The sequence below is a fragment of the Callospermophilus lateralis genome, chromosome 17 (assembly GCF_048772815.1).
Source record: "Callospermophilus lateralis isolate mCalLat2 chromosome 17, mCalLat2.hap1, whole genome shotgun sequence".
NCBI lineage: Eukaryota > Metazoa > Chordata > Mammalia > Rodentia > Sciuridae > Callospermophilus > Callospermophilus lateralis.
Genome location: NC_135321.1, coordinates 13,200,062 through 13,222,376, shown reverse-complemented (window position 1 = coordinate 13,222,376; position 22,315 = coordinate 13,200,062). Strand labels below are relative to the sequence as shown.

The window sequence follows — 22,315 nt, the reverse complement described above, 5'->3', positions numbered from 1 at the left end:
ACAAAGCAGGTTGGGCATCCTGCCATTAATTTCAGCACATTAGTTCTCAGGAAGTGCGGTGCTGTGGCCATCAATTGGAGTGGGGGAATAAATCATAGGGGGTACATTGTACTACAGGTGACACTGAAGGCTATTTCTAGACTCTTAGTATGATGAACTTTTTTCTCTGGGAGTTTGGGGTGGTACCATCATTTCTGTCTTATTAGTTACGACCTCGCATTTTCTGCTTATTAGAGTGGCCTCCGAGTCCTCCAGGTGTGGCTCCTTTGGGCCTTGAAGTCGTTTTGGCGGATCTTGTTGCCCCTGGGCTGTCACTCCGAGGCTGCTGGTGCTGATTTAAATCCTCCTTCGCTGCAGTCCACCCCAGCTGTTGCTCTACCTTGCTCCACCAGGCGTCCCCAGGGAGGGCGGGCCTACCTCGGAGTTTATTGGGAGGAGCCCGAGGCTCGCGCACTCTGCGCGTGGAGGCGCGGTAGCCCGCGGGAGGACTTGGCAGTCACGCGCCGGCGTGGGCCCGCAGACGGCGGTGTGGGCCTGTCCCGCAGGCTCCTCCCTCCCCCACCCCCGCAAGATGGCGGCCGCGCGCCCCCACGTGACCGTGCCGGGTCCCCGGGAGGGCAGGCCGCGCCCGCGGCGCCCACTGCGTCCCTGACCCGCATGCTCTTGGACCGTTTGGCCGTGACGGTACCGTAGGAAACCGGCAATTCGTAGGGTATCCCTTTCCTGCCCCGGAAGTAACCTTGTGGTCACAAGCAACTTCTGATTGCTTAGGAATCCTGTTTTTTCTTACTGCTGCTCAGGCGAAGCTCTTTGGTCTTCCAAACGGCGTGTTTTCACCCCCACTAAATGGATAAAATAAGAGTTTTCTCCTAATTTTCTATTTAATAAAAATTATAATAGACCAAAATAGTGTTCCTGGCTCCCTCAAGATTTGTTTCTGTAATATGAAGCAGTTTCTCTTTAAAAAAAAAAATACGACGTTTACAAGTAGAACATGCTTTTTCCCTTATTTTTTAAAAAAAATTATGGTATATTATAGTTATAATAGTGGTGTTCGTTATGCCATATTCTGACATACAGCTAATTTGACCAATCTCATTCCCTGTATCTCCTCTTTCCCTTTGCTTCCTATTTACTTGCTTTACTGATCTCTCCTATTGTTTTAAATAGTGCTTTATAATATTTATATTATTGGGATTCATTGTGGTATAATCACACATGGACCAAGAGCATAATTTGGTAGATTTCATAGAAAGTGCATTTCGATATTAGTTACAAGCCTTAGAATTGCCCCCTTTCAGCACATAAGTGTCATGGTTACAATGTTAATAGTTGAGAGGGCAAGTCCACAGATTACCACTAGAATATACTTACTGGGTCATATTAGAAAACAAAAAGATTGAACAAGTATGTTTTTACATTTTGTCATTTCCAGAGGATTTTCATTTTCAATGTGATTTGGATGATGTCTTGGTAAATGTTACATCCAATAACTTAAAGATTTCAGTAAGTTTATTAATAGTAGTGAAAATACTCATTGATAATGTCCTACAAAATATGTGTGATTGGTGTATTAGACCACCTGTGTAGTATAGTATAGTATAGTATAGTTGAAAACACCTGACTGGTTTCAAAAATAGGTCTCTTTATATTACTAGGAAGCTACATTATTAAGTATGTGTTAGGAACAGGAAACTGCCTAAGTATTTTAAAGGTTACTAGTATTGTTGCTGCTTCATTGAGGAGACACCAAACAAGACAAGCTTCCTATGTTTGCATGCTTAAGACACTGAGGTATTCATGAGCATGGATATTCTAATATTGGAGCTTTATCCCCCCAAATAGCAATAAAAATATGTAAGAAACATAAAATAAATAGACATAGTAGTGGTGTCAGGATTATGAGTTTAGCCATTCTCTGATGGTTGAGTTTTCAGGATCCTTAAATTTTAGTTGCCTGACTTAGCAAATAGTACTAAAGTTTGAAGGAAGGATAAAAACTTTTAACACTAAGACATGCAATGCTATATTTTAATGTCGTTTAAGCCTATAAATCATGTTTGAACTCAGTATCATTTGAACTTTCAAGAATTCATTGACTGCGGCTTGTTAAAATTAGTAAAGTTAGTAAAAGAAAAAAGTTCAAAATCGTTACTTTTTCTTAGTATAAATTATCTTTATCATACTTGGTAGACCAAATACTTTCACAAATTTTGCAATACAGATAATGCTGGGGCCTGAAAATGAAAATTGAAAGATTTGAACACAAATGCTGTTACTTCTAGAAAGCTTGATTGCCAACTAGAATAGAGGGAACATCTACGTAAAATGAGAAGGACAGTTTGTCAAGATTTCTGTTGTATTAGACTAAAAAGATGCTTTAAAAAAAATGATTTCAAAAGAATAGTTTTAATGCTTACTGGCATTAGATACCTTTATTTCATTCATTGACCACTGCAAGAATATTCAATATTTTAAAGTGTATCATTGGAGCAGTGGGCCTGTGTAAGGATTCCTCACTTAAACCATTGGGTATGATAACAGTACTAGTATTTGAATTGTAGAATTCAGTGACCAAGTACTCTAGTGTCTGCTACATGGTCTTCAGTAAACATGAGCAATTTTAGGTAGAAGATTAGCTTTGCATGGAAGTCAGTAGCAGGTAGTTGTGGATATAGAATCTCGAAGAGTGTGGAGCAAGAATAACCTGCAACTGCAGCAAAGAATAATGGAATAAAAGCAGCAGTTTAGTTATAAGAGCCTTTGGAAGAGGTTTTTTAAAATATCCTAATTAAGTAGTGATTATTTTAATAGCAAGTAATCACTAAAATTTTGTGTATCTTTCCCCAGGTATATATATTATGTTTTAATTTTTTTCCCAGGTATATTTTTTTTGTACAATGGTTTTCTCAGATAAAAACCCTGAGGGCAAGTGTCATACTAAGAGTGCTGGGGGCAAGAGGGTGGAAAGGAAGCAAATTCTTTTCAAGTTAACTAAGATATGTTTATATCTATGTATCTACATAGAAATTTTTCTTTACTACTTTTTCTTTTCTTTTTTTTTTTTTTTTTTTTGCGGGGGTAGGGGGGGGATTGAAAGTATGTTGTAGAGGCAATCAAAAAGCCTTGAACTATAGCCATGTTTAATAGAGCCCTTGTTAGAGGTTTAAATTCAAGGTCTCCTACTAGTTCTGTAATATTAACCAGGCCACTAAAACCCCCAGGCCTCATTCTTGTCTGTAAAGTGGGCATGGTAACTACCTTTTGAGGTTGTAGTGATTGAATTAATAAGTTGCATAATAATTCACACTGTATCATGAACACCATTCACGGTTGAAAATAATGTTTAGTGCAGTTTTCTTTTCCACTAAGGTACAGCCTCCCATTTTCAGGAATGTGAGTTTTTTTTCCCTTTGCTTTTCCACTTAATGAAAGTCTCTGTGGTGGAGTATTTTGTATATATTTCTTTATTGCTATTGGACAGATTGATGTTCGGAAGGATGGACTATTAAAAAGACAGTATTTGAGACACATTTATTTGGGACTATTATTTTTCACCAGGAATCTGTTAAAACCTGAAAGGAAGCAATTCTCTGAATTACAGATCATTAAAATATGTTCTTCCTATATTGTATTGGGAATGGGGAAAATACATATTTTGAATTTGGAATATCATGAATTAACATGCAATTATAATCTACTTAAATCTTTAACCAGTTTTCATATTTAACTAGGAAACTATTCTGTAAGTTAAAGCTGTTTTGAAGTTTTGTTAAATTACATAAAGAATTTTTATATTTTCTCTTTATAGATGTTATCAAACTGGCTAATTTTTGTAGCTTATTTAATTTTTTTTTTTTTTGAGAAATGTTAAGTTTGTTGTTTTGAAAACAAGCAAAAAGGCCTGTAATTACTCTCAGCATACAGGGTTTTAATGTTAGTGGCTATATTGTTCATTAAGGAAGATTGTATGTAGTAGTAGTACTTAACCAGAATTCTTTGTGACAGAAGCCTCCTTCATTCGGGAACTATTTTTGGTTCCTATTTTTGTAAATTATCATTGTAGAAGGGAAGTGCCTAGTCAGGTGTTTATGTTACAGGTGATAGAGCCTTGAGCCCTTGGTAGTCCATTTCCTTCTGTTTCTATGCTCCAGGGAATAAGTGACCTTTTATTCTTTTCCACTTGTCTTGGTTCATTAGAACTGTCTGATGCTCATTCAGGTGGTTTATTTGAGGTGAGATTTAGGTTTTGAAAGGTCATTTTCCAAGCTTGAGTGCCTAGTATAAGATAGGGATAGCATACTCATCTAATTTATATAACTACTGTGAAGAAAATATGGCAATAATGTACATGAAAATGCTGGGTAAACAGTGAGGTACATACATTGTTCAAAGAATGATTAGCACAATTTGGCTGAAATGGATAAATAAAACTATAGATGTTTAAATAGACAATAGTGGCTGGGCTACAGAGAGCCTTGAAGGGCCCATTAAAGGACTAGGTTGTCAATGGGTCTCATGTGAGCCAATGAAAATATTTGTGTGTGCACATGCCTATGTAATCTCCCAGAAGGTCAGCTGTCACTTTAAACTTAATCTGTTTTAAAAGAACACATCATTGATAAAAAAGGATCTTCCAAATCATTCAGTGCTCTCATTATATTTCAGTCACCCAGGTTTGTTTGATCACCTTAATCCTCTTCTCCCCTCATGTCCTGGCTGCCCTTTCCTTATTCTTGCTGACACTGTTCTATTTTGGGACTTTGGGCCTAGACACTTACAGTAGTCCCCTGATTCCCTGTATTCAGCCCTTCCACCTGTTTTGGATACTATTACTAGATACATCTTCCTAAATCAGTATTTCATCATTCTACGTTTTCTTTCAGTGATTATGGACCCTGGCCTCTAATAGGTCTTTGACTTTCTTCACGTCTTGCCTTTCATCTGGGCTGGGTTTCTGCCATCACCTCTTGCATGATGTTCTTTCTAATTATCCTTTTGGCAGTCTTATAAGATTCTTTGCCAATTTCAAATTCTAGTAGCACGTGTATTCTGTTAGAGTTTTGGTACTTCTATAATTCTTTTGTGTTATTATTATTTTTTTAAAGAGAAAGAATTTTTTAAATATTTTTTAGTTTTTGGTGGATACAACCATTTTTATTTTATTTTTATGTGGTGCTGAGGATCGAACCCAGCACCCCGTGCATGCCAGGTGAGCGTGCTACCACTTGAGCCACATCCAGCCCCTATTTTTTTTGGTTCTTTTTAAGCTATGTAAACATGACAGTAGAATTCATTTTGATACAATTGTACAAGCATGGAATATATATTCTAGTTAGAACCCCATTCATATGGATGTACATGATAGAGGATTCGCTCTGGTATATTTGTATAAGTACATAGGAAAATTATTTTGGATTCATTTCACTGGCTTTCCTTTTCCTATCCCCCTCCTTCACCTTAATTCCCTTTCATTTAACTTGAATATCTGTTTTCCTCTCTCCCCCTTATTGTGTTAGCTTCCACATATCAGCAAAAACAGTTGACCTTTGTTTATTTGGGGTCTGGCTTATTTCACTTACCACATAGTCCATCCATTTACTTGCAAATGTTATTTTGGCTGAGCTCCATTGTGTATATATACCACAATTTCTTTATACATTCATCTGTTAAAGGCATTTAGGTTGGTTCCATAGCTTAGCAATTGTGTATTGAGCTGCTATAAACATAAATGTGGCTACGTCACTATAGTACGCTGATTTTAAATCTTTTGGCTGTAAACCGAGGAGTGGGATAGTTGGGTCAGCGGAAATGGTGGTTCCATTCCTAATTTTTTGAGGAATCTCCATACTGCTTTCCAGAGTGGTTGCACCAATTTGTAGTCCCACCAGCAATGTGTGAGTGCTCCTTTTTTATATTTTTTAATATTTTTATTTTATTTATTTATTATTTTTGTAGTACTGACGATGGAACCCAGTACCTTCACTCGTGCTAAGGCAAGTGCTTTACCACTGAGCTAAAACTGCAGTGCAGCCCCATGAGTGTACCTCCCTTCAATATCCTCACTAAGATTTATTGTTACTTGTATTCTTGATAATTGCCATTTTGATTAGAGTGAGATGAAATCTCAGTGTAATTTTAATTTTCATTTCTCTCATTGCTAGGGATGTTGAACATTTTTTCGTATATTGACCATTTGTGTTTCTTCTTCTGAGAAGTATCTATTCAGTTCCTTTGCCCATTTATTGATTGGGTTATTTGGGTTATTTGATGCTAAGTTTTGTGAGTTCTTTGTATATACTGGAAATTAACACTCTTGAGGGGCAGGTGGTAAAGATTCTCTCTCTTTCTGTATGCTTTTTTTTCACGTTCTTGATTGTTTCCTTTGTGAAGAAGCCTTTTAGTTTGATGCCATCCCATTTATTGATTATTGAGTACCTCCTGTGCTTTAGGAGTCTTATTAAGGAAGTCAGTTCCTGAGCCAATATGTTAAGAGTGTTGGGGCGTCATTTGAGTTGAGTTTTGTGCAGGGTGAGTGAGGGGTTAAATTTCATTCAACTACAAGCTGGGCACGGTGGCACCCACCTGTAATCTCACCAGGTCTAGAGGCTGAGGCAGGAGGATTTAAGTTCAAAGCCAGCCTCAGCAAAAGCAAGGCACTAAGCAACTCAGTGAGACCCTATCTCTAAATAAACTACAAAAAACAGGGCTGGAGATGTGGCTTAGTGGTCAAGTGCCTCTGAATTTAATCCCTTTACCCACCCCCCCAAAAATATTTCATTCTTCTGCATATGGATTTCCAGTTTTCCCAGCAACATTTGTTTTATTTTGTACCATGTATATAATATTTGTATTATTTTAACATATTTAAAAATATCTTTCCTACTAGATATTTTAAGTTTTCCTGAAGATTATGCATTATATCTCATTTTTTATCAGCATTGCATATATCATAAGTGCTCAGTCATAATCTCATATACTTAAACTTTTCAAATATTTTTCCAAAAATACCAGTATGATAAACTGCTTTAAGACTAAGTGCATTGTGTGTGTGTGTGTGTGTGTGTGTTGGGTGTGGGGTGTGGGGGACTTATTTTGAATTGTACTTACCCAGGTACTTTATAAAATATTTGCTGCCATATAGTATAGTCATTCTTGCTTTGGAAATAATAAAAGGAATTCTTTCTTTAGATAAAGAGTGTGTTATGGTACAGATTTGAAACAAACCTTCAGTGTTGAATAGTAGTGTTTATTAAATATTATTTCAAATTTTGACCATTTGTACTCCCTCAATAAACTTTTGTGTGTGGGATGCATAAATTGGTACAAACCTGATAGTAGTGTTTGGACAGAATGGAAAAGTCCTAAGTTACAATTTCCTTATTCTTTGGGTAGTTGAGTGTGTGGCCTCCAATGTTTGATTTTCAATTTGTGATTTGCTTGAGAGGTGATGTGAGTCACTTGTGGAGTTGGGATAGTACCTTGCTTGCGGTTAGAAAGTTAAATGCTTTGGTCACTGGAGTGAGCACTGTATAAAAATATGTGTTGTGGAATTTTTATGTTTCTTGTTAAGGCTGTCTAAATTGGGATAGTTTCCCACAGTATAACTGATTTTTGTTTTAGTGGTTCTCGAGGGGACAGTATAATCAGAAATAGACCAAATACTATAAGGTTTGGGAGCACTTTCTTGAGAAAGAGCCCATCCCATATTCAGAAGGGCTGCCCAGTGATATGAGTAATTTTGTTGGATTGGGGAAGTGGTTTGGTTATCTTAGGGTAATTCTCACAGGTGCAGGTAATGCCAAATCCTAATATAGCATTTCCCAGCACTGGAATACTGATAGCCACTCTCTGTTGGGGCTAGTAAATACCAAAATTCTGATCTCTCACTCCTGTGTGAGTTTTATAAATAGCTTTTAAATTTAGTCTGAGTGGTTTGGTACATGCTGAGGCTTGGGGACAAAAAGAAACAATTAGCAGATGTTTCATGGGTTGATGCATTTAGGTCCTTGGATAGAAGCTCAGACTCTATTTTATCCCTAGTTTATTGAACAGGAGGCTTTTGTTTGATTGTTATTTATTTATTTTTATTTTTTATTCATTTTTGGTGATTTGGGGGATCAAACCCAGGGCCTCACATGTGCTGGTCAGGTGTTCTACCACTAAGGTATATCCCCAGCCCTGTAAATTGTGTTCCTTTTTATTTTTATATAATTTTTTTATATTTATTTTTTAGTTATAGTTGGACACATATCTTTATTTTATTTTTATGTGGTGCTGATGATTTAGTACCTCACACATGCTAGGCAAACAGTCTACCACTGAGCCACAGCCCCAGCCCTTAAATCATGTTCTTAAAGTTAACTTCAGTTTTTAAAATTGTGATTTTTTGATTATGAAGCAAACTACTTTCTCATGATTGCTTCAGTTGTTTTTGGAGGCAGTATGCTCGTTTTATTACGTGAAAATATACATATGATTTGCCACATTACCCCTTTTTGAGTGTATAGTTCAGTGGCATTAAATCTGTTTACATTGTTGTGCAGCTATCAGCATCTCCATCTCCAGAACTTTTCTCTTATCCTAAGCTGTGACTCTGTACATGTTAAACAGTTCCTTATACCCTCTCCCCCTAGCCCATGGTAACCATTATTATTGTCTTGTCTTTTCTTTTTGGTATGGGGTGCTTTACCATTAGCCACCTCTCTAGCCCTTTTTAATTTTTGAGACAGAGTCACTAAGTTGCTTAGGGCCTTGCTAAGTTGCTGAGACTGGCCTTGAATTTGTGATCCTCCTGCTTCAGCCTCCTAAGTTGCTGGGATTACAGTCATGTACTGTCATACCTGGCCCATTATTATAATTTCTTTATAAGTTTAATAACATAACTTTTAAGTGGAATAATATTTGTTCTTTTGTGTCCTACTTATTTCACTTGAGTACCGTCCTCAAGACTTACCCATATCATAGTATCAGAATTCCATTCCTTTTAACGCTGAGTAATATACAGTCATGTATATACCACATTTTATCTGTTCATTCATCAGTGGACATTTGAATTGTTTCCACCTGTGGCTGTTGTGAATAATGCAGCTGTGAATAGTTGTGTGCAAATTATATTTGAGGGAAAAGCAGGTCTTTTGAGCATATATCCAGAAATAGAATTGCTGGATCATATGGTGATTCTTTGTTTAATTGTTTTTAGGAACTGCCATGTTGTCTTTCATAGTGACTGTACCATTTCATATTCCCACCATCAGTGCATCAGGGTTTGTTCATCAGGGTATCCACATCCACACTAGCACTTGTTTTCTGTGTTTAGATAATAACCATCCTAATGGGTATAAAGTGATATCTCATTGTGGTTTTGATTTGCCTGTCCCTTATGAAGAGTGTTGTTTTGCATATTTTTGCATTTATTTGTATTTGAAAGAGTGTTTTTTGGAGGGAGTACTGGGGATTGAACTCAGTGGCACTCAACAACCAAGCCACAGCCTATTGTATATTTTATTTAGAGACAGGGTCTCACTGAGTTGCTTAGCACCTTGCTTTTGCTGAGGCTGGCTTTGAACTAGCTATCCTTTTGCCTCAGCCTCCAGAGCTACTGGAATTACACCACGGCCGGCAAGACTGTTCTTTTTAAGTTTTGTACCACCTGTGAGCAATGTAAGAAATGGTTGACCCTAGGCAAGAAGCTTCTTTCAGTTAACACAACAGTTTGAGAGAGGATTATGACACTTTATTTCTGTTTCCTCCCCTCCCCTCCCCTCCCCCCCAGGACTTTGTGCAGACATTCTGCCACTGATCTATACCCCTAGCTCCACATTTCTGTCGATTTTTGATATACTTCAAGCAGTGTTGGGTTTTTCAGAAACAAAGTCCCTCTTAGGCAAATGTGATCCTACAACTTTGTAATGAAAGAAAATATGTCCTGGGTTAGGCTATAATAGTTTGGTTATTATTAAAGGAATTCATATGTACATTTAAAAAAATATTGAAAATTGATAAATGCCAATAAGCTAAACATTTCCAAGGTTGAATGTTGAAATAAGAGGTCTGTGTTCTTCTCATTGGATGGTTCTTTATTGTGGGTTCCAGAAGACACTGTTAGGCTGAAGCTTAGTTCCCAAGAGTATAATGTGGTGCTTTATTCCCACAAATAGAGCTGTCAACTGGCAGCTTGTACTCCTCATCAGACCAGAGAGTGTGATTATATAGGAGAACAAAATACCTTAAATGGAGATTCTTGGGAATTTTAAAGTTTTTGGATCACTTCATTTCTTTACACAACTAAAAAATCAATGCAGATATATAGAAATGTGATTGGTTCTTGAAACTGTGAGTCAATTTTGATGAGTGGTGTTTTTGGTCTATTTTATTTTTTGGTTTAATATGTCATAGTAACAATGTGTACATAATAGTGCTTTAATTATGGAAAGCTGTAAGATTAGCATGCTCTTTATTACTACAAGCAGCAGATCTCCTAGGCATAAACTAGTTCATTATTGATTGGTGGAGCCAACTCAATTAGGTTTGCTGTTAGAAGATGTGTTAGTCAGCTTTTTGTTGCTGTGATCAAATACCTGACCAGAACAGCTTAGAAGAAGAAAAGTTTATTTTGTGCTCACAGTTTCAAAGGTCTTAGTCCAAGTTGGTTGATTCCATTGCTCTGAGCATGAGGTGAGGATGAACATCATGGTGGAAAAGTATGGTGGAGGAAAGCTGCTCAGCTCCTGGCAGCTGGGAAGCAGAGAGGAAGGGCCAGGGACAGATATAGGCCAAGGCCATGCCAACAGTGACCTGTTTCCTCCAGCCATGCCTTCCCTTCCTACAGTTACCACCCAGTAGTCCATTCAAATTATTAACCCATCAAATGGATTAATTCATTGATGAGGTTACATCTCTCATAATCTAATCATTTCATCTCTAAAGATTGCTACATTGAGCATCATGTTGCCAACACATGAGCTTTTGGGAGGCCCTTCGTATCCAAACTGTAACAGATGACTTGATCTTACTAGTAAATTCACTATCCATATACATTCTTCACATTCTTGTTTTAAAAAAATTTCACATGTATTAATAACTTTTGTAAAACTTTTTCCTAACAGAGCATCATTAGTCTGTTACTAAAACCAAGCAATGAGTGAAAATTCTGTAATGATTACTGTTAAAGTAAAAATGCCCTTACCTTTGGATGATTAACATGAAGGGTACCTTTTCCTATGTATCTTCCTTTGATTCTGGTTCAGTGTGGTATAGAATTGACATCACTAGCAACTCTGAATAGCAATATGCAGTTTTTATGTTACATAACAGCTGGGAAAGTAAGTAATTGATAGGGTATTTCTGTTAAATGAAGATAAACATTGATAATTCTTTTACTGGTGGCTTTGACACTTTGTGCCCTTTTGTCCTTAGTGTGTGATCACTTACTTGATCTCTAAAATTTGCTACTAAAGTGATTATTGAAACTTTAAGAATTTACTCTTTTATTTTTATGGGATGAATTATTCTGTGGTGTAGATTAATATGTCCCTCCTTTTCTTCTCTAGAATGACACTGCTCATGGTGATTACTTGCAAAGTAATGAGACTAGTTTGATAGAACAAGCCCCAATACCTCAGGATGGACTTACCGTGGCACCTCATAGAGCTCAGCGAGAAGGTATGCTTCCTCTGTTGAAAACTTAAAATATGGAGTACTGTTTACAATGATGATTAATTCTTCACTTCCTTTTTTAGAGTAGTGAAATCCTGCTTGTCCTAGATTTCATTTAAAAGCCAGTCCTCCCAGTTCTGCCCTCTACATTCTGGGCTCCTCCCTGTTCTTCAGCCATGGCTTGTTGGAGCATGCTCTTATTTGTTCTGTCTCATAGTTGTCTTTTTGGCTGTATTGCAAACCTAGTCATGTGCTTCCAGAGGGCAAAGACTATTCTAGTCCCAAAATATTTAGTAGAGCACTTTACAAAAATCTATAGAATGTACTTAATGTCTACTGAGAAAACAAGTTTTACAGAGTTCAGTGTAAGAGTGAATAAATTGTTTACAAATCCATTTTCACTGCAATATGACATTTTTAAGTAGATGGGATAGGAGATGAAAAGACATTGCCATATAAAAAGAAATGAGCTTGGATATTCTTTTTGCATTTTTAGAGTCTGTTAGCCTATATTGGGAGAAAAGTTCAAGTGTAGGCTGCCATCTAGGCTCTAGAAGAAATAAGAATACAGTAAGCACTATACTTGGTTATAACAACTTTGAGTTTATGTCAGTATGTCTTCTTTTAATCCCAGTAATAATCCTTTCTGTGTAATTCATTTTTCCTTATAGAGGAGAAAGGATTGGATGTTTAATGATTTAAAAAGTTTCCGTAATTATCACTTCTGTTTGTACTATCACAGTACTCCTGTCTCTCCAACTAAACTACTTTAATCATAAGACTTCTTCAGTTGAGCTTATTGAACATATATATATGAATGACCAGTGAAATTCCCTTTGTTTTCATAAAGTATTTTAGAAAAATAAAGACTATATCCAAATGACAGCAATTAACTATAAGGTGGTATAGATGATTTTTCTTATATTCCCAAGTTTTTAAAAAGTGAATGTAATACATGCTGTTTAATTTTAATTTATGAGGGTTAAGGCATTCTCAGCCATCCCTTGCCACATACTCTCCTGTCTTATCTTGATTCTGGTAGATAACAGCAAGTATAACTTGAAATTCAAGCTGAAACTATATCATGTTCCCGTGTCTTATAGTGCCATCATGTCTTTTTCTGCTAAACTAAACTGAAATCTGCCTCTCCCCCCAAAAAAAGTTTCTTTGACCCTTAAATCCAAAGATTTTCAGAGGTAGAGCTGTTTTATTTCTGAACATGAATTAGTTCCCAAGGGTTTTATTTAATAGCATCATTCTTTAAGTAATTTAATAGTTTTGGGAGACAGCAGACTCTCCCATCCCCACCTTGGTCTTTATAATACTGTACAGGTCCTGGGAGTTACAGGCTTCTCATCTGGATTTTAAGATTTCTTTGATCTCCATCCTTAAAATACCTGGCCCAGAAGCAGGCTCCTAAACACTGTGTTTGGAAGCTGACACCAAGCCCTGATCATGCTCCCTGTGTTTACCACGAGCGCCTTTCCGTGCATATTTCTGTATTTTATGCTTTGTGCCACCTTTCTCAATGCCCACCTTCCATAGTCTGTGGCAGTCTTATCTCCTCCTCTCTTCTATTGTCACTGTGTATGTTCTATCTATTTCATCTATTTTAACTTTTTCTAGAGCAAATAAATCTTCCTCTTCCCTTCCCTAATGCCTGCTCCCCTAAATCCAACAGTAACCCACCATATTCTATTGTTTTCTTTCCTAACATCTTCCTTGAAACCTGTATATATTCGTTATTGTCAGCCTCTGGTGTTACCTCCCAACTGATTAAGGGCTTCTTCTGTTTATACACTGAACAATAACTGATTTTCTTAATTTATACTCAGTAGATTGGCCCTTTGCCAGTAGGCTTTTTTTAATTTGATTTATTTCCTAAGGTGATGATTTTACCAAAGCAGGTTTAAAATGAGTAGTTGGAGGTTTGTACATTTGCTTTCTTCATGAGTAAACTGATTATTAGTTGAATTCAGAGTAATTATTTTTAAGTTTAATGTCACTGATGTCTCCTAGTTTATTATAAATTGTGGAAAGTTTTGCTGTAACAAACCTTCGTAGTTCACATTAAGTTCAATTTGTATAATAATTTATAGTGTATAATATTAAGGGTCACATTTAAGTATTTTTTTTACTAAAAATTAAAATGTTTTCTAAAGTTTTTACCTAGTGTGTATAAATAATTGAAACCAAATTTAGTTGATCCTAGAAGGCTCTGTTTTTGGTAGTCTTAATAACAGTTTTAAAAATTATCATTTAGAAAGATATTTTCAGTACAAGCATCTTTTATTATTACTATTATTATTTTTTGAATCTTTGATGTTAGCAGAGTGCTTGACACTGGGTGGGCACTTAGCATGTTGAAGGCATGTAGAAAAAAATTACTTCATAGATGAGCGTCATATTGCTGTGGCTCTGTCTTACTTCATGACTTACGGCCAGGAGTAAAGATAAAGTAAATAGTTTGATTACTAAAGAGTTGTTAAATTATAGGGTTACTTTGGTTAACTGAAGTGCATGTCTCATCCCTATAGCACAAGTCAGTGTGTGTGTTTTTTCTTTCAGCTGTACACATCGAGAAGATAATGTTGAAAGGAGTCCAGAGAAAAAGGGCTGACAAATTTTGGGAGTACACTTTCAAAGTAAGCTATTCTCACCCACAAAAGATATTTCATATACCTTGCTAAGTGAGTTTTGGAAGAACTTATGGCAGTTTTGCTAATTTAAGGGAAATATCTTTTTTTTACACACACATATATGTATATATCTGCTTTTTAAGTAAGGAAATGTGCTGTTTTCAGTATACACTGCATGGTTTGCCAATTTTTTGTTAAGATGTATCACGTTGAAATTACAGTGGCAATTTTATTAAATAGAATTAAAGCCTTAGATTTAAGGAGACAGTTAATATGTAAGAGATACTGTTAAAAAGCAAACATTTTCACCAATATTTTTGAAATCAAGACCACAGGCTTTGTCTCTCCTGGCATTGTTTTTCCATTCTGCTGGCGATGTTTCTTCATCTCCCTTCTCTGATGTCGGTAGTCCTTGTGTGTTGTGGCTGCTCTCAGTCGTCTGTCCTTGAGTCAGCTCTCTGAATAACCATGGAACCCAGCTCTGCTACTGCCAGGATACAACTTCTAGGTCTCCTTTTTGCCTGTTGACTGTGACATAGATTCCTTTTTCCACATCTTCCCAGCTTCTCCTGCTGGGGCTTCACTGTCCTTCCTTTTCTCTAAGCCTGGACCCACACAGGTGCTGAAGCCAGGTGGAATGTGGTCATGTTTCTGTGCTGCTTTGCTTCAGTCCTCCTCCCTGGCATGGCATTGTTTGCCAAATTTCAGCTGTACCTCTCTCAGAGTCCCTTCTGACCCTCTGGCAGAAAGTTTCCTCTTTTATCCAAGGTTTTCCGCAATCAGACCTCTTCCAGTAAATTATCATCTTGTGAAGAGAAGGTGTCTTTATCTGTCTTGCTCAGTACAGTTGTTGAATGAATTTCAGGACTCTGGCTTCTACTCTGAAGGAGAAATAGCCTTGATTTTCAGGTTTCCAGTCTCCAGATGTTTCACTGTGGCAGTGTTCCACTCTTTGCCCTGGATGCTCGGCATCCTGGCTCTCCTTTGGTTGCCAGAGCTTCACTGTAACCTTGCTCTGAACCAAGGCCTGAGTTACATACAGCTCAACGCTCCTTCTCAGAGGGCCTCCTTGACATCATAGCTACCCTTGTTCAGTGCCCTGTTCCTCTTCTCAGTAGCACTGACTACTGAGGGAAATTCTTATGCATTCATTTGATTTTATCTGCCTCTGGCATAAGACTATGAATTCCAGCTTATGGAAGCATCTGCTTTCTTGTCCATTTCTATGTCCCCTGACACAAGAGTCAGACAGTGCTAAGAAGCTTCTTAATAAACAAACACTTGAATATTAATATAGATTGTTTTGAAGGTTGCTGGATAAAATTTCACTTGTAAGTACCAGATTAATTATGACATGATTAATTGGTAAGGCTTAGATATAAGCATAGCTCAGGGTAGAAATTATTAATGGGCCACAATGGAGTCTACTAATGTAAAAGTAATTCAAAGGTCAAACAGTGTATAGGTTCCAGTTTTAGCTCTTGTGCTTCCTTAGATTGTACCTCAATAAATTTACCTTTTTGAGCTTTAATTTCTCCATCTGAAAATGGAGGTGTTCATAGCTGCATCTTACTGGGATTTTAAAGATATGAGATAATGATGAAGTCACCTCATAAACCATATTTCTCCTAAAAGTATGAAATCGTACTATCAAAAAGGGGCAGTATACTCCAGTTATTTTTCTTAATGATGTATATGTAATAAGTTTCAGTTGACAGAACTTTTGTCTTTAAAAGCATAGACATATACTGTAAGAATGTCATTTTAGAGTCCTATAATGTTACCAAAAAAATGAAGACAATTCCTTTGTGAAAAAATTACTAAAGCAGTCACATTTTAAGGCTGCTTTAAAAACACACACACACACACACACACACACACACACACACACATCATGCAAATTGAAAAAGTTATTGGAAAACTTTTGAAGAAAATTTCAATGTACAATTAATTTAAAAACTTGGAAGAAATATGACAACAGTAGATGAACTTTATATTTCTAATTGTTAATAAAATTTAAGTAAGGCCCTTTGTTTTACATGCAGCTTTTTTCTAGCCAGTTCCTGCCTAAACAATAACCATACAATATGTGTTTTTTTTAAATCAGGTAAATTGGTCTGATCTTTCAGTCACAACAGTAACAAAAACCCACCAGGAACTACAGGAATTCCTACTGAAGGTAAAAATTACAGATTTTGTTGCTAAAATGATTTTTACATAATATACCAGAATCAAAAAATTTCAATGTCAAAAGAAGCACCAAAAAAATTAAAATACCTAGATAAAGGTTGGCTCCGAACTCTGAACATAGCTATAGAAAATACCATGTTATCTGAATGTAAGTTTTCTTATCTTACATAACTAACATAAGGAAATGATAAAGATATTTCCATGCTTAAAAAAATACAGCCAGGCACTATAGCACACACTTGTAATCCCAGGGACTCAGGAAGCTGAGATAGGAAGATGGCAAGTTTGAGGTCAGCCCTGGCAATTTAGCAAGACCCTGTCTCAAAAATTATAAAAAGGGTTGGGGATATAGCTCAGTGGTAAAGCACTTCTGGGTTTAATGCCCAATAACCCCTTCCCACCCAAATGAAATCTTATTCCTAGTTCCTTACAGAGATGTACATTGTTGGGTCCTGCTTGCAAGGATACTGTCCTTGACAGGTGGGTATGCAAAACAAGATGGAGTTTGTTTTCTTGTAGTACCTAACAACTATTCAGCCTTCTTTGTGGGCTTCCTTAACTCTTCCTCCATTTCCTCTTAGTTCTAGCTCCTCCTAACTACCCTTATCATGTAATCTTCAAACTGTAGGGAATTAAGAAGATAATACTAACGTGTTATGTAGATTTGTACAGGTGAAAGATATCTGGAGTTGTTTTGTTCAAACACCTGTTTCTTTTATATTAACTTGAATTTGTTAAAAAAGTATGGGTAAAGATAAATATTAAAAGGAGAGAATAAGTTTAAATGATCAGTAAGCAAACATTTTTAAGTTTATTAATAGGAAGATAAAGCAGAAAGTTCAGAAATAAGAACATTGCCAATTCAGTTACTAAGTTTTAGATAAACTGTAGTTATTTAACCTAGGCCATCTGAAATTTTCAGGCCAAGGCTGTTTTTCAGGTTGTTTGCTTGAAAGCATGTTCTCTTCAGATCATTTGTCCATTCATTCTTAAATCTGTAAGAGACTGGTTTTCATCAGTGTGTAGGACTTTGAACAGCAGATAAGAGGCTGTTTCTCTGAGAATCCCGTAGTTAGTATGCTGTTAGTTCACCTGGATTTCTTGTTAGTCCCTTTGAATGAAGTAGCTTGCAGGGATGATTTGAGTAGTTCCATTGTCCTGTGGTTTATTTTAAACCAAACTCTTTGAATTAAGGCTAAGTATTCCTTCACCCACTCAAGTTAGTGACTTTCCTGCACATAAAGATGGGGGCAAGTTTTATTTATTTCCACTCACCAGAGGTCTTGTCCCTCTTATGACTGAAGTTCCAAAAAGCTTAATGAGGGAGAAGAGAGTTGTTGAAGGAGTGGGCCTGTGAACGCTGGTGTTCAACTGCTGAACTTAGTGTTCATCATAGCAAGGGAAAAGAGTGGCCATGATTCAGCCAATCCTAGTCAATAAGGTAACACAAGAATGAGCTCCTGGATGGCATTCAGATTATTGAAGAGATAGGTAGTGCTTCCCCCATTCCACCTCCACATATACTTTTAAAATTTCTTCTACTTACACATCATTACCCTAGGTACATGTATGATTGCACAAATGGTGTAACTCTTACTTCATGTATAACCAGAGAAGCGGAAAATTCTGCTCCATTTGTGTATAACGAGTTGAAGAGCTTTTTACTGTTATGTATAACTGATTAGAACTAATGAAAAAAATAATAGGTGAAAAAATTTTTTTCTTTTACTTATTTCTAACTCTCCTGACTCTTGATTAGATAAATTTATCAAACTTTAAGGGCAAGTAATTATGAGCAGCTGTATATTTGGGCTGGGAAACAACATTCTCTCATTTCCCTTATCCTATTGTCCTTTCCATGACACAATTCTAATGCTGCAGTGTGAGTTGCAGGCCATACAGAGCTAAGGCCGAGAAGTCTTGGAATAGGGGCCCAGCACTGTCATCTGTCAAGGCCTTATTACCTGATACCAGTTTGTGTGTGGAGTTACCACCTACTTGTCCATCTCTCTGGGAGAATTCAGTGAAGGAGCACATAGCCCACCCCAGCCTGTGGCCGGACCGCTTTCTCTTATTGGGTTTCCTTCCCTAAGCTTCGTCTATTTTGTGTCTTGACAGGTTAAATTTTTTCAATCAGTCACACACTTTTTGTGAAAGCCATATGCTTTACAAATAAATAAATAAATAAAACAACCCCAAGTATGTAATTCACTCTTCAGAATCATGACAGTGATTCTCCTGCTTAGCTAACACTTGAGATACTAATCTTCCAAAATAGCATATACGCCTCTCAGTTACATGAAATAATCTGCAGCATTGTTATTTGTAGAAATAAATTGCCTGTTGTAAGAGAAGTATTCTAGGTATACCTTTTCCTTTTTCCTTTTTACCTTTCTTTTAACATCTTGCAAAACTTCCAGAGCAGAACCTGCCCTTTTGATGACCTGCACAAACCAACACCCTTTTTAGCTTGTGTGGATGCTGTTGAGGTCAGGGCTGTTGATTCCTTTTCCCTGTGGAAATAGCCTCGTCTGTCCTCTACATCCTGGCGCCTTCTCTGGTTTTGTTTTTATTACCAGAATGTCAGCTCTGTGAGGACAGGGATTTTTTTATCTTCCTTTACCTCTGTATCCATGGTTCCTGAAACAGTAGCTGAGCACTGAGTAGGAATTTAAATGTCACTGACTGACTGAAAGATGTTAGAGAATTTGAATTGTAACAAAATTTAAAAAATTTTTTTTTTATTGTAGATGGACACAATACCTTTATTTTTTTATTTGCTTATGTGGTCCAAGGATCAAGTCAGTGCCTCATACATGCTAGGCAAGCACACTACCACTGAGCTACAACCCCAGCCCCTGTAATGAGGTTTTATAAATGGTTGTATATTAGGCCACAGTGTTTTTAAACATAAACTTGTATATCGAGGTACAAAAACCTTTTATTAGTCAGAGCTTATGCTGAAGCTAACACCGTCTTCAGAGTTGGGAGGCTGGGTAGACTAGAGCTGAGATTGAGAAGGAAGAAAATTCAAAACAAGGTACTAAAATATAAAAGACATGATGATTTACAGGTGTATTTTTAGCCAATATGCTTCCTTTAGGACTGGAAATAGGCCCTGGAAATTGAAGATAAAATTGAAAAAGCATTAGTTTGCAAAGATTGATGACTACATATCCACACTTGGCCCAGTGAACACAGTGTCATTGTCTTGGGGGAAATTTATGTACTGTTGCCTTCAATATTTAGAGCAGCTATCAGTGATCCAGTAATTGAAGTGGACTTCTCTGGTAAAGCTGGTTTTCTTTGACTGTGTCCATGAGTAGAAATTATATTTAAAATTAGTGATATGATGAATGCCTAGTGTCAGAAATCTTTTTTAAAATGCTAGTATCAAGTATAAATATTGAAATGAATAGTAAATTGTTTGGAAAATGTGTCCATCCAGAATTTGTTTCTTCCATTAGTGTTCAGAGAATATGGTTTCAATGGGGGGTGTGAATACCATTTTTCCAGGTTAATTAATAAGAGGAGCTTCATTCTGAGGGACCATCTTAATTCCAGGTCTGCTGTGCCTAAAAATTAATAGTGCTTTATGATGCCTTTATTAAAGATCCCTTTTCTCAGTTGTTAACCAGAATAATGTGTTAATGGTTCTACTCTTAATTTTAATGAAAGTGCCAATAAAATGTAAAACATTGAATTCTTCAAAGAATTGGAAAGTTAGTTTTACAAAGAACTGGTTTACTGGGGGATTTTAAAGTGTAAACCAGTTAAATAAAATGACAGAATTGGAATTTGGTTTTTAATTTTTTTTCTTATGTTTTAATTTTTTTTATTTTTAAAATTTGTTCTAATTAGTTATCCATGACAGTAGGTGGATTTTAACACATTATATTGGATTTTAATTAAAAATTTTCTTGGCCAAGTGATTGGGGGGGGCGGTTCTAGCAGACTGCTGAAAGGGCATCTCCATGATATTGAGTAAAACCTCTCTAGTGCTTTTGATGGAAATAATGTTGACTTTCATCCAGCTGTCATAATTTGGTTATTTATTTGGGGCACAGTGTTGGTATTCTGATGTTGCTGAAATTAACATGTAAAACAAGCGACCCAAAAGTGGTAACTATAAAGGCAGTGATAACAACTTTTGGGAATAGTCTTCCAGGACAAAAATAATATCAGTTATGCTATGCAAAATGCTGAGTTTAACTCAGACCTCGGTGTGGGTGTTACTGCAGTGGGACATGTGTTGAGATACATGTGGTGTATACCAGAGGCATGTTGAACATTTCCAGGTTCCTTTGCATCTCGGCAAGCCCCAAAATGTGACCAGAGTCATTCAGTGTCTTTTTCTTTCTTTTTTTTTTTAGTCGTTGATGGACCTTTATTTTATTTATTTTTATGTGGTGCTGAGGATTGAATCCAGTGCTTCACACATGCTAGGCAAGAGTCTACCACTGGGCTACAACCCCAGCCCATTATTGAGTGTCTTAAGGGAAAGACCCATGCTGCTTTAGTATTGGGTCCTGAGTCATGAAGGTTTGGGAAAAGAACTGCTTTTGGATGATTAATGAGCAGGAGTTTTTATCTCTGTTTTATACTTCTGATTTGTAACATATTGCCAGTAAATGAGAAACTTACCTTGAACATTGCTTTTCTTTCCTAGCTTCCAAAGGAATTGTCTTCAGAGACTTTTGACAAGACCATTTTAAGAGCCCTGAATCAGGGTTCCTTGAAAAGAGAGGAGAGACGACACCCTGACCTGGAGCCCATCCTAAGGTATCAGATTATCTGACTTGATGCCTCCACTCAGCTCAGCAGGTGCTGAGAGTCAGCTTTTAAGGGAGGTTACAGAGATTTCTCTGGCGTACTTTGGAAATGGACATTTTAATCCTTGTGCTATTTAGGTGTAGGCTCACAGTAAAAATACCAAACTTGCTTTGCAATTGTACCCTTCATTTCTCTAATATCATAAAATGTTGCTTCTTCGAAAATTTGAAAATATTAAATAAAGCCTCTTATTTTCTCTAAATTTATTGGAAGGTGGAACTTGGGAGATGCTTTAAGTTGTCCAGTAAGAAGATTGGACTGATAGATGAGAAGTGAAAGAAATCAAACCTTTGCTGCTGGCTGCCATTTGCTTTTCTGGAGCCCAGTACTGGTTGAGGTCAGGTTTTTGCTTTCATGTGGTTGTTTGGCCATTGGAAAAGGTGGGTGTAGGTGAGGTGAAAATTAAATATGATGCCAGGAACATGTAAAGCCTCTCTTAGATATACTCCCATAGCCTTCCATGTGCCATTAGAGGAAGAACTTGAAGATACAGGTGAAGGAGGTATTTGGTAGCACATAAGCACACCCATATGGCTTAGGATCAGGGTCCCTGCAAAGGTATGGGCATTTCATGGTGGAAAATTGAGGGATTTTTTGCCTAATGTTTTCTATTTTCTTTAAAGGGTTGCATAAGAAAGGATAAACTGAGGTTAAGAGATCAAATGCTCGAGAATAGAGTGGGCTTAAAACCTTTATAGGGATCTGGAGGACAACCTGATGAAAGAAAGCTAGTAAGCTGAACAAGGCATGGCATCACGGTGAAGATCAGTACTTATGTAATGGTATCAATCTACCTCTTTTGCATATTTTTAAAATCTTTCCAACAATTCTGGCCCAGGTATATATGGAAAGCACATGGTTGGATTTGTTCTAGATGGGGCCTTTCTTGGATGTAACAATAGAATAATAAATCAAGGGAATTGAGGGAGAATGTTCATTTTCTAACAAATGAGGAACAGTCAGATCTACGTTGTGCTGGGAAGCATGAGATAGGT

General features: G+C 36.9%; 1 protein-coding gene across 12 annotated transcripts in view; it reads left to right on the top strand.

The window, feature by feature from the left end:
• Nucleotides 1-22,315, top strand: part of Zcchc2 (zinc finger CCHC-type containing 2) — a 62,699-nt gene that overhangs the window by 3,134 nt on the left and 37,250 nt on the right. For all 12 annotated transcript variants that reach the window (XR_013089016.2, XR_013089024.1, XR_013089022.1 and 9 more), the window contains exons 2-5: nt 11,553-11,664; nt 14,227-14,303; nt 16,405-16,476; nt 21,157-21,269. Coding sequence is in view for 1 of the 12 variants with exons in the window: in XM_076836774.1 (XP_076692889.1) it covers nt 11,553-11,664; nt 14,227-14,303; nt 16,405-16,476; nt 21,157-21,269 (374 nt within the window). In the remaining 11 variants the exon portion in view is untranslated. The remainder of the gene's footprint in view (nt 1-11,552; nt 11,665-14,226; nt 14,304-16,404; nt 16,477-21,156; nt 21,270-22,315) is intronic.